This window comes from Neopelma chrysocephalum, unplaced genomic scaffold (genome assembly GCF_003984885.1).
Source record: "Neopelma chrysocephalum unplaced genomic scaffold, ASM398488v2 Primary Assembly neopelma1_97102, whole genome shotgun sequence".
Classification (NCBI taxonomy): domain Eukaryota; kingdom Metazoa; phylum Chordata; class Aves; order Passeriformes; family Pipridae; genus Neopelma; species Neopelma chrysocephalum.
Genome location: NW_020925744.1, coordinates 6,111,441 through 6,124,169, shown reverse-complemented (window position 1 = coordinate 6,124,169; position 12,729 = coordinate 6,111,441). Strand labels below are relative to the sequence as shown.

General features: G+C 37.7%; 1 protein-coding gene across 5 annotated transcripts in view; it reads left to right on the top strand.

Annotated features, from left to right (window-relative positions):
* Positions 1-12,729, top strand: part of KIF2A (kinesin family member 2A) — a 59,281-nt gene that overhangs the window by 33,056 nt on the left and 13,496 nt on the right. For 3 of the 5 annotated variants that reach the window (XM_027671383.1, XM_027671382.1, XM_027671384.1), the window contains exons 12-18: positions 211-302; positions 543-685; positions 1,433-1,637; positions 4,349-4,459; positions 9,080-9,147; positions 10,809-10,922; positions 12,041-12,191. In XM_027671383.1, the coding sequence (XP_027527184.1) occupies positions 211-302; positions 543-685; positions 1,433-1,637; positions 4,349-4,459; positions 9,080-9,147; positions 10,809-10,922; positions 12,041-12,191 (884 nt within the window). The remainder of the gene's footprint in view (positions 1-210; positions 303-542; positions 686-1,432; positions 1,638-4,348; positions 4,460-9,079; positions 9,148-10,808; positions 10,923-12,040; positions 12,192-12,729) is intronic. The other 2 variants (XM_027671386.1, XM_027671385.1) reach the window with 1 other exon arrangement.

The following is a 12,729-nucleotide window of genomic DNA, read 5'->3' as shown; positions in this document are numbered from 1 at the left end:
CAATAACAGTTTATAATTTTGGGGTCTTCTGAGTCTTCCAGTGTAATGTGGTAGTTTAAACTGCGTTGTTTTAGACCTACTTACTGACCCTTTCTGTTATTCTTGCAAAATACAAGAGATGCTGTAAAATAGACCATTACGCATGAATGAGTGTTCACTAAATAAAAATAGATGACAAGATTTCTTTTTATTCTGGAAATGTATTCACAGCTCGCGATGTCTTTTTAATGCTAAAGAAGCCAAACTATAAGAAGTTAGAACTTCAAGTATATGCAACATTTTTTGAGATCTACAGTGGTAAGGTAAGTACGTGGTCTTTCTCTAAGGAAGGAAGAATTTCTTATTCACAAACAAGATTTTGAGCTTGTCACATAAAATATTTTTTCCTCTTTGTACTATCAGCTATATTTAAAATAATTCTTTACACTCCCCTTGCAATTATGTTTTTCCATGGAATGGTTTACGTATTTTGATGCAGAATTTGAAACAGTGATGTCTTTTAAAGCTCCTCTTTAACTGTTCTGTTTTCCCCCTTCTGTAAGGTTTTTGACTTGTTGAACAGGAAGACAAAATTAAGAGTGTTAGAAGATGGTAAACAGCAAGTCCAGGTGGTGGGATTGCAGGAGCGGGAAGTCAAATGTGTTGAAGATGTTCTTAAGCTTATTGAAGTAGGCAACAGCTGCAGGTATCTTTCATATCTTACACCAGTTTTTCACTGTACATTAAAAAATCAGAACAAGATTTTTTTGGGTTCTCTTCATAGTGATGCCTTTTTAATACGCAATGAGTTTTTTGATGATGTTGTCTGCAAGTAAGGAATCTATCTACCTTTCAAATAAAGATATTTAGAGCTTCTCTGTCTCCTAAAAAGAAAAAACTGCTTTTTCAATGGAATGTGAAAATTATAATGTGTATGCATTAGATAAGCAGCTTACTGACTTAAGTTCACATGATTTAAAATCTGGAATGCTGCCAGATTCTTCATCTGTAAAAGGCCTTGATGCATTCTGGCAGAGGTTAAGTGCAGAATTTTTCTTTTTTTTTTAAGACTTGAGCTTCATTGTTTTTAAAATTAGCCTTGTGCATGGACTACTGCATGATCACATAGAAGTGCTGTCAGCATTTTATGTCTAAGCTCTCCGATAATCTGAAATATTTGAAGATCTGATTATTCTTGCTTTTAAAAGGGAGGTAAAATGTTACTAATCTTCCATTTCTGATTGAAGACATGAAAAAAGAGGTATAATTGTACTATGTATATCCAATTATTAGTGTTCTATCTCTAGTGTTCACAAGAGTGTTAAACATGCTGTCAACATGTACGAAAACACAAGAATCTGCCCTGAGAAAACTAACACTGTGAGGTTAGTGTATAACCTGTGTGGTCCCTTGCCTATTCATATGTCCTTCTCTTTTCTTCCCTCGTTTAAAGGACATCTGGCCAGACATCTGCAAATGCACATTCATCTCGAAGCCATGCAGTATTTCAGATTATTCTCAGAAGGAAAGGAAAATTGCATGGTAAATTTTCTCTGATTGATTTGGCTGGCAATGAAAGAGGAGCAGATACTTCCAGTGCAGACAGGCAGACCCGACTGGAAGGTGCAGAAATTAACAAGAGCCTTTTAGCACTCAAGGTAACTTAAATGTTTCCATTGCCTTTGAGTAAGTGGAAGCCTACATATGATAGCAATAACTATTAAAATTAATGGTTTTGCAGGCTTCACTTGTCTACATTTTCTACTGATTTGACAGGTAAAATAATATATTGATTTTTCCTCTAAATGCTTGAAGGAACACTTCATAATTCCCAAGTAGAAACAGTGCAGAAACATTGGCCTACCAAATTGCATGTAGTTTTTGTCAATGAAAAAAACCAACAAAAACCCAACCAAAAAAATCATCTTGAACAGATAGTCTCCAGTAGTTGAATTAGCAGACATGTCTGATATATATTTAAAATGTGAAAGCAAGTGACTTACTTTGGTACTCAGGGTATGAAATACTAATTATAAATATGCTTACTGATCTGAATATTTCTTTCTTTTTTTTTTAATAAAAAATAAAATTACATTGACAACATATTTATTTGCTGCTAATATATTCACTAGAGCAAAACAACAGCAACATGTCCAGAAAGAACTAACAAATGCATTAAAATAAAATCCACAGCAAATTGTTTGATACTGTCACTACAGATTTTCGTACATCAATCCAGGATGCATCAACAGAGCTGTGAAATACCATGCACCAGCACTGTGGTTTTATCTAAAAAATCTGAACCCCTAAATTACTTAGCTTACTTTTTAATTTCCATTATATATTTGGGAGAAAACTGGTATCTGGTTAAAGAGATCTCACAAAACACCACAAAATTGTGATGTATAGTATGTCATTACAAAATTGTGTGGCATGTTGAAAAATTGGAAGCAGCATTTCCAAAAGTGTGGCCTATTTTGATTTAGCATCAAACTAAACAATGCAGGGAACATGTTGGTGTTGCTGTTCTTTCAAATGTAATTGAATAAAGCTGTTTTGTTGTGTTTTGGTTTTTGTTGTTGTTGTTTTCTTATTTTTGGCGGGGGTGGGGTTTTTTTCAGTTTTCTTGTTGATTTTGTGCTGGCTAGTGCTCAGACAACATATTTTGTTAATTTTCCTACAAGTTGTCTTTTTAATTATAGCAAAAGGTTCTGCTGCTGCTGTACTAGTGATTTTGATCAAAATTATATGGGGAAGAGGAAGTAAGCAAACTAAAAATCATTGTAGTAAATTAAAATATCTTAATTAAACTTGTTGATTGCCATATCAGTAATTCAACATACACGTTTGTAATTTTTTACTTTGGAATGTCACTTGTTGAAAATCTGTTGCTCCTCTTCCTGTCTTACATGCTTTTCTCTTTATGCAAGTTTAATATTAATGTACAAATTACAAATATTCAAGGAATGCACTGCCTTGCTTATCTATAAGTATTCAGTCCTATTTTAGCACTTGTATGTGAAATTTGCATGCAACAAGCTTCAGACTTTCTGTTTATCTGAGCTGTGTCCATTCTGTAAAATTCAGCTGGTCATGTTTTTCAATAATCATTTTAGTTAAAGCCATTTTTCCCTTGTGTTTGTTTCATCCTGTATAATGGAACTTTTATTCCAAGCCCATTTTTAGTTCTGTTTTATGCTGTTTCACAGCTGCCATGCTTTCTCAGACTATCATCCAACAGTTTCTAGCCTGGCTTTTGGAAGAAGCTGTTTCTAGGAAATTTCAAAAGACCACAAGGATATGTCTTCAGCTGAAGGATTAGTTGAACTTCTGTAGAACTATTCATGTAACACAAAAGTCATTCCATCTGTTAGTGCAGCTAAAAGCAAAGCTCTAATTTAAAAAGCAGTTGGAATATGGTTGTTTATAGAAGTTCTGTGTGTACATGTGTTAAAAGTGCACCAAGGAAACCTTGCATCTGAAGAGGTGTCTGTAGGCAAAGTGTCAAGCCAAAGGCATAATCTGAATTAATGGTCAAAATATGATGACAAAACCACAAAAATTTAAAATGAAACTTTCTTTGCCTAGGAAATAACTTATGATGTTAGAGCACTGAGTGGATAGAAGTGATGTTTAGAGTAATGCTGTCTTGGTTTGCACTGTTGTGCCTAGTTGCTGCTGTAACTTCTATAGTAATTTCATAATATTTACATCTGTAGAGTATTGTTCACTGGAACCCAACCAATTGCAAATATTAGTGTAGCTCCATGCCCCTGCAAATGAAAGAGGAGACCTTATCTCTGTTTTTTTCACTTAAATAGTATTTTTAAGACAGAGATTGACTTAACATTTTTGAGTGTCTTCAATGTTGAGTACATCAGTAAAAAGCCATGCATACTTGGTGGAAGCTTTCAGAGAGTTTGCTTTCTTCTGAGCTCTAAAGAAAGTCTGTGGTAAATTCAGAATCAAAGCTACTGCTTTTAATTGGTATAGTTAACACTGTCCCTGTCCCTGCTGCTACTGCTGGCAGATGATGTAGGTCATTCAGGCTTTTGTAGCTGATAATCAGGAATAATCGTTAGCATGAACATTTAACATCAACAGTGTTTTGTTTTGTTATTGGATACAATAGATGTAAACATTTTGGATGACACTCAGTTTTTAGGCTACTAAGTCCTTTTTCAGTTCCTTCCTCCCTGCTGAGCTTAAAGAGAGCTGGAAGCCTAACACTTACTGAATCCAAGCTTTAATGGTAAATTTTAATGATATTTTGGGGGAGAGCAAAAAATAAACATGTATTTTCTGATTCTGAATTACGTTTTTGTTATATTTACTTAACACATGTTAAAGAACCTCTTTGTTCTTTCAGGAGTGCATTAGAGCCTTAGGCCGAAATAAACCTCATACACCCTTCAGAGCAAGTAAACTTACTCAGGTGCTAAGAGATTCATTCATTGGAGAAAACTCACGTACCTGTATGGTAAGTTGATTTGGTTAACTGTTCTAACAATAACAAAGAGAAAAGGCACTGTGAATTTAGGCTTTTATGTTTAAAATTGGTCGAATTGGTCGCTTGCTACTGGCAGTGTGTTGGAGTTAAATTTCTCCCCTAACTGACACTGTATGTGGAGGAGGATTTCAACAGAGACATTTCTGAATTGTTGAGATTGAACATTAGGAGAAATTTCTTCGTCAAAGGAGTTGTCAAGCATTGAAACAGGCTGCCCAGGAAAGTGGTCAAGTCACCATCCCTAGAGGTATCTAAAAGATGTGTAGATGTACCACTTAAGGACATGGTGGTGGGCTTAGTTGGGTAAGTGGTTGGATTCAATGATTTTAGAGGTCTTTTCCTACCCAAATGATTCTGTGATTTCAGATAACTTGCTCCCGTCTCACTTTTTATTGACCTTTCTTATTTCTTCCTTTAGTTTTCTAGCTAGGCAGGCAGCTAGAAACACTTCAAGCTAGAATTTTGTCTGTTTGTTTTTAATTGTGTCTTAGTTATAGAAGAGTCTTTTTTGTTGATGCAGAATTTTGGAAAAGTGGTGTAGACTGGAAATACTATGATGAGTTATGATCTTTAAATGACAAAGACTAAAAGTTGGTACCAAGGGCATCAGCATATGCTTCAGGCTGTTGAGGGAGAAGTTACTGGGATAGATAGAATGAATAGCTGTAAATAAATATGTAAAAAATATATATGTGTATAATATATAAAATAAAATATAAATCAAAATTATTGAAAATATTAATTATTATTAGCTACTATAGATATAAAAATACATGATTATATATACATATGTTGTTGAATAGTTGTAAATGTGCATTTCCATCAGTCTGAAAAACAGAGTTCTTCTGGCAGATGGAGGAAAGAACAGATAAAAGCACTGACATCCAGTTTGCTTATTTGTACATTCTTAATCTTTTTCCTTATAAGAAAGCAAACTCTCTGCAGTGCACACCGATTACTAGGCTTGTTTGGTTACTTTTCACTGACTCCTTGGAATTACTTAGTCTGGAAGCCAAAAAGGTCTGCAGACCACAACGTTAAAGCTGTGGTGTTAGGGCAGCCTAGTCTTCCCTTTAGCTGTGGCTCTAATTTGAAAATGGTGATAAGATAGCATTTCTTAACCTACCTTTCTGCAGTTTTCTGGTGAAAAGACAGGATTGTTTTCTTTCCGACTGAGACATACCTAGCTGACGATGCTCCTGCTTACTGCAGAGGGATTGAACTAAATGACCTTGAAGAGTGTTTTCCAAACCAAATCATTTTATGATTCTATAACTTCATAAATCCTATCCAGGATCAGAATAAATTGTGCATCTCCAGCAAGTGTATCCACACTGCTGAAGGAAGTTTGAAAAGTTAGCCTGTTGGAAGTTACTCTCTGCACTTTGAATAACTAACATTTGTGAATATTTCATGGAAGATCTGCTTCCTTCAAAAGAAATCCAGAGACATGCAGTCAGCATAAATAAGTTTTTTTTAACTTTATTAGTCATTGCAGTTTTACTGTTCTTGTCCTTAAATTGTTTGAGAAACCATTTAGTAGGATAATTTATCACCATTCAAAAGTTGCAATGAACTATGCAAACTACATAGAATAGTCTCATTTTTTAACCAGTGCTGCTCCTTGACATGCTGCATCCTAAGTGTGCTGCAGTCATTGCTGAAGTGCCAGACCCATCAACCCTCCAGGGTGGGAGTAGGAGCCTGCAGACTTCAGTGTCCCAGCAGGGCCATTGATCCCACTGTGATGGCTTATAAGCAATGTAGACACATGCAAAATAGGAAGAATGGTAATTTCAGGTCTTAAAGATACTCCTGTTTGTAAGTAGTGCAGCTTTTTCCATCCCCATTTGGAATTCAGAATGAGGAAGTGAGTGACAAAGAGGTCAGAGTCCTCCTGTCCTGCCTGGGCTGGGCTTGTTGGGACATGAGGAGATGTCATATACCAAGACTTGTGCATGGGTTCATGTGCCCTGAAAGGGGTATCCACATGGCTGACAGCACCTACAGAGGCACATCCCTATGTGCATTTATCTATATGTACTATAGCAGGTATACTGCTCTTTATGCTCTTTATACTCTTTAAAATGTTGAAGCAGTCTCCTAGTATTGTAGCAATTGTTGTAAATAGGTAAAGCAAAAGACACGCACACAAGCAGAGGAAAACCCAGAATTCATTCACTTCCCATTGTCAGGCAGGTTCAGCTGTGCCCAGGAAAGTGGGGCTGTATCACATGCAATGATGCCTTGGGAAGACAAACACCATCACCCTAAACATCCCTGTCTGTGGCATGCTCTGAACATTGAGCTGATGGAAGAGATCCATACATCTTTCACATTATATAAGTCAGGAAGGGTTTTAGGAATGGCTAAGTTTTTGTTAATTAGAACCCAGAACAAGAGATGTGCAATTGTGTGATCTTCTTAAATCTACACTTGTTGTTTTCATTGGTAACTGATGTGTGTTTTCATTAGTAACCGATATGTAAACTTAGCAGTTTAAACTTAAGTCTGCATGGTAGCAGGCTCTTTAGGCTTTCTAACAAATATTTTTCCTTTCTCCTCAGAAGGAGAAGTTCCTCTCAGGGTGACAACTTCTGCTTTAGTACAGGAATGTCAGCAGCAGGATGTAAGAGAAGATTGGGATTATCTAATCCCCATCGGTTTCAGTCTCCTGAGAGACTGAGAGGCATCATTCTTGTGATGCCATGAAAAATGTTATTGTGTAGAATCATAGAGATGTTTGTCATGGGTAGAGCCTTTACTGCTCTCTTGAAAAGAGCACAGGTGGAAAAATTGGGCTGCTAAGAGAAACTAGGACAAATAATGTTGCCACTGTTGCCCAATCGCAATTTTTATTTTTGCTGAGTTCTGGAAAGAAGGTACTATCTTCAGAGTATCTTATTTAACTGGAAAAGGAATGACCTTTAGATTCCAAATATATCTGATAAAAAGTTTGCCGTCAAATATTGTTTACAGATAACTTCTAATTGAGGAAGAAGTGTCACAGAATCATACCATAGAATCATAGGATCAACTGGGTTGGAAAAGACCTCAGAGATCGTCAAGTCCAACCCTTGATCCAACACCACCATGGTTACTAGACCATGGCTCTAAGTGCCACATCCAGTCTCATCTTAAAAACCTTCAGGGATGGTGAATCCACCACCTCCCTGGGCAGCTCATTCCAGTGTCTGATTACTCTCTCTGTAAAAAATTTTTTCCTAATATTCAACCTAAACCTCCCCTGGCACAGACCATGCCCTCTTGTTCTACTGCTGGTTGCCTGGGAGAAGAGACTGACATCCACCTGGCTACAACCTCCTTTCAGGTAGTTGTAGAGAGTGATGAGGTGTCCCCTGAGCTTCCTCTTCTCCAGGCTAAACAACCCCAGCTCCCTCAGCCTCTCCTCGTAGGACATGTGCTCAAGTCCCTTCACCAGCTTCATTGCTCTTCTCTAGACCTGCTCCACCACCTCAGTGTCCTTCCTGAACTGAGGAGCCCAGAGTACTCCAGGTGTGGCCTCACCAGCACTGAGTACAGGGGAAGAATCACTTCCCTGGTCCTGCTGGCCACCCTGTTCCTGATACAGGCCAGGATGCCATTAGCCTTCTTGGCCACCTGGGCACACTCCTGGCTCGTGTTTGGATTCCTGTCAATCCAAACTCCCAGGTCCCTCTCTGCCTGGCTGCTCTCCAGCCACTCTGTCCCCAGCCTGTAGCGCTGCATGGGGTTGTTGTGGCCAAAGTGCAGGACCCGGCACTTGGCCTTGTTGAACCTCATCCCGTTGGAATCAGACCATCTCACAAGCTTGTCAAGGTTCCTCTGAAGAGCCCTCTTCCAGCAAATCAACACGCCCCCCCCCACTTGGTGTCATCTGCAAATTTGCTAATGGTACAGTCAATCCCCTCATCCAGATCATCAGTAAAGATATTAAATAGAACTGGGCCCAACACTGATCCCTGGGGGACACCACTAGTGGCCAGCCGCCAACTGGATGCAGCACCGTTCACCACCACTCTCTGGGCCCGGCCATCCAGCCAGTTCTTAACCCATCAGAGAGTGCACCTGTCCAACCTGTAGATGTCTTTACTTAGGAAAATAGTTAAATTAAACTCATCTTTAATACTGATAAGTATGATTTTTGACTATGGCCAAAATCATCATAGAGTCTCCTTGAACAGAGAACAACCTACAAAGATATATGAAAAATAATCTGTGAACTGTTTGGAGGATATATTAGTTTTACACTCTGTTGAGTTCCATATTTCCCATTTTGAGGAGTCTTTTATTTTTTAGTTAGAGCTTTGCATTTACATATTATGTTACCAAGGTGGTGAAGTTGGAGAAATTGACAGAATTTCTGTGAATTCTTGATGTTCCTTTTATGGTTAAAGGAAATTGAAGCTTTGACTGGACATCTGTGTCCCTGAGATATTGCTGTCTAAGGACAACTGTACATAGCAGACATTTTTTGTAGAAGATCGCAAATGAAACTGGAGATTAAAAAAATATATGAAGTTGATTTGAGTTCATCTACCCTTTCATGTGTACAAAGCAATTTATTAACATGTGGCTTGTTTTCTCCAGATTGCTACAATTTCTCCGGGGATGGCATCATGTGAAAACACTCTAAATACATTGAGATATGCAAACAGGTATAAAAAATATTATTTCTTATAGCTATACCAGCTGTTGATGACTGACATTTGAAATAGTTGTTCCATGATGTATAATTATTTTAGCTACTTGAATAATTTGATTGTAGTTGCATTTCTTAATAAGATCCAAATTACTGATCCAGGCTCACATTTAATTTAAGTTGTCACTGTAGAAATTGCATTTACACTATTATCCAGAAATGCAGAGATGGATGATGTGGATTGCAAGATACGTGGGAGATGTCACTATTAGTTTTGCCCCTGCTCTGGAGGAACCATCTCCTGCATTAGTGTTTGTGATGATTCCCTCGGATGTTACCTAGAAGTTCTGTGATGTTATTTTTTTTTTCATCCCCATGGTGGAATTGTGTACAGTTGCCAGTCTCTATCATACATTCATATGAAATTTCATGCTTCCCAAATACAGGCAAATAAATATCTGAGACCTCTAAATAAAAAGGCAGTAAATCCAACAGACTTTTTGATCACTGTGGAGAAATTAGCACCTCCAGAGGCAGATGCTGATGCTTGAGACCTGTACTGCTCTAAGAAAGTGTTCAGCTCTCCCCAGTGAGTTTTAAAGAAGCCCTCACCTGCTGCAGTTTTCCCTCATTTAATAGAAATGGGGTGATCAGGTCCTGTGTGTCCCTGCAGTCAGACCTTGACCCAGAGACTCCCCATGTTTTGCTGCAAAGCACGAAGGCTGCAGACAGGGGCCATCAGGTACCCTGGTTTTGCCATTTTTTACCATGTGGTGGCCTGCTTGCCCCAGTGAAAGAAGGCAGAATCACAACAGCTCCTGCTTGGCTGGCCACCACAGCCAGTTGCTGGCTGGGCACAAAGGCCTGCCAGGAAGGCTTACCACCAGCTCCTCTTGGTATCTAAATGTCCCTGTGTCTGAGTCAAGGGAGCCAGGAGTAAACCTGCCTGGCTTGGACCAGTCTGTGTGATTTCCTTCCTGGAGAGAAGGAGGCTTCTCCTCACCTCCTTACAGTAACATAATAAAGGACTGTCCATGTTCAAGACTCGTTGGAACTTTTACCCCCTTATAGAACTTGTATTGCTGAAGTAACTCTACAAAGAGTCACTACAAAACTAATTAAACACCTATTTCTAGTGTACTAATTATTTGTGCTGAAATTGTTTCCTCCCCTTGGTGTTAAAATTGTATGTTGTTACGGAGTACCTGTCCCTGTTATGTTCCTTCATGTGTTTGTATAGTTTTTTTATTTTTTTCTAACAATACATCATTTTCACAGTTAGTTTTTAGGTGCTGGGCACTACTGTGTGTGCAGTGAAGAAAGGAGGCAGAATAGAATTTAAAGTTTTGTAGCTGTACTGGTTTTTAAAAGGAGCCATTTAGTGGAATATTGAATGTAGCCAAATCTTATTAACTATACAAACGCAAATCTGGAACTACTCTTCTGAAAACACTGCTATTATAGTCCCCTGCAAATTAGCAGCACTGGTTTTGTTCAGTTTTGTTAGTAATCGGAACTGTTTGCAGAAAGTTTAAATATGTTGACACACGTGTGTTTCAGTATAAAAATAATTTTGTAGTTAAATATTAAAGAAGTATGCTAAACAAAGAGTTGCCATTTTAAATGTGTTTATGAGAACATTTTCTTTTAATTTGCCACTGTATTTTGCTGCTGCAGAGTAAAGGAGTTTGGAATTAGTCCTTCGGACATTCCCTTCTCACAGGGTAGTGGCAGTCGCTCTGATCTCTCTCCTTCCTATGAGTATGACGACTTTTCTCCTTCAAACACCAGGTCTACTTCATTCTATACATGGAATCTTTATTTTTAAGTTTTCTTTTTGGCTATGTAGTTTTACAGATCAACCTTTCATTAGTCCCCTTGCCATGAGTCACACATACATTGTTTTTATTTTGGTTTGGCAGGTGATGGTTCTGCATGATCTGCAATCATCTTCCCAGTATTTTGTTTATGCTCCTTAAACATCCACATTCTATATCCAGACTTGCTAGTTTCTTTCATACATTAAAAAAAAAAATGGTGATGTCACCTTTGTACATTTAGTGGACAAAATCTAACAATTCCGTGTTTAGGGTAACTTGAATATCTCTGAAAAGTTTTCTAAATATGTGTGTTATTAAAACTTTTCATCAACCTGAAGTTAAATGAAAAATATTTTCCATTGTAGTAAGTAAGTGCTAGTTGAAAAAAACATTTTTCCCATTAAGGAAATGAAGAATATGTTCTAAAACTTGCTATACTTTCAGACTTTTATCCATCTTTCATAAACTTGCTTTTAAATGGGATTTTTTTGACAGAAGCATTACTAATCTTTGAACTACTTTCATGCTGCAAGAGCATAACATTTTATTAAAATATTTTCAACCTTGAAATTAATTAAAGGATCTATTTATTCTCTGAAATACTTGGTTGCAAGTTATTATTTTCTTCAGAATTTCTTGGTTGTTTTGCTTATAACAGCTAATGGTGTGCTGATTGACTAACTTTTTTAAAGCACAATTGTGTACGCAGAAGAAGAAAGGTGGTCAGGTTTAGGGTGCTGAATGAACTTCCCTTTCAAATATCACTCATTGTTAAGGAGTTACTGTTGAGGGGTTTGAGATTTTTGCCCTCCTGTTAAGTAGTAGTAAGATTTTAATCAGGAAATGCCTCTTGCTAGAAGATTGGTTGTAATCCATGTGCAAGTAGTAAAAATGCAATGGTCCATCCTTTTTACAAGTCAGACTAACACCTTTTTGTCACTGAAAGTACATTAAATTTGTGAAGCTGACATCATCATCTTCCTTATTAAATGAATTAATTGCGCATAAACATATAGAGCTTTATTTTTGGTTGTGACTCTTTTGCACAGGAGGTTACTAATTTACAACTGGAACATTTTCTGTTCGTAGGGTGAAGGAGCTGACGGTCGATCCTAATACCTCAGGGGATATCCGTTCCATTATACACCATGCTCCCAATCAGATGGATGACTTGGAGACACAGTGGGGTGTGGGAAGCTCTCCTCAGAGAGATGATCTCAAACTGCTTTGTGAACAAAACGTGAGTAGTTTACATTATTACATGGAAAGAGATAATGAAATGCAGTGGCAGAACAAATCCAGATTAATGTGTATTTGTAGCCTGTTAGCAAGATCTTCAGGTAAATAGATCATACCTCTTCACCTTTTCACTTGTTTGTTCATTTGCATACAAAAGAAAAACCAAACCCAGAAACATTTCTTGAAGGTTTTTTTTTAATCTTCCTTTCTGATTAGGGATTTTAATATCTCGGCAGGGTCTGCTCTAGCTCTGGCAGTCTGTAAGTGTGCATTTTTTTCCAGTATAGCTTCACATTTTTTTCAGCAGTTTAGAAGTATCTGGGACATTTGTCTTTTTTATTTAACACTCTTTGTGGTCTTGAGCATTATTTTCCCTGCATGCAAACCCCATTTCAAGTAAGTTTGCCTTTCTCTGCATGTAGAAATCTGGCTACCCATCATTCTTCCTCCTGACATCCTGATTTTGCTGGGGTGAAACCCCAGTGCACTGTTTGGGAAGAGAACCACATGATGGTCCCAACATGTCTTCCTGTGCTGCA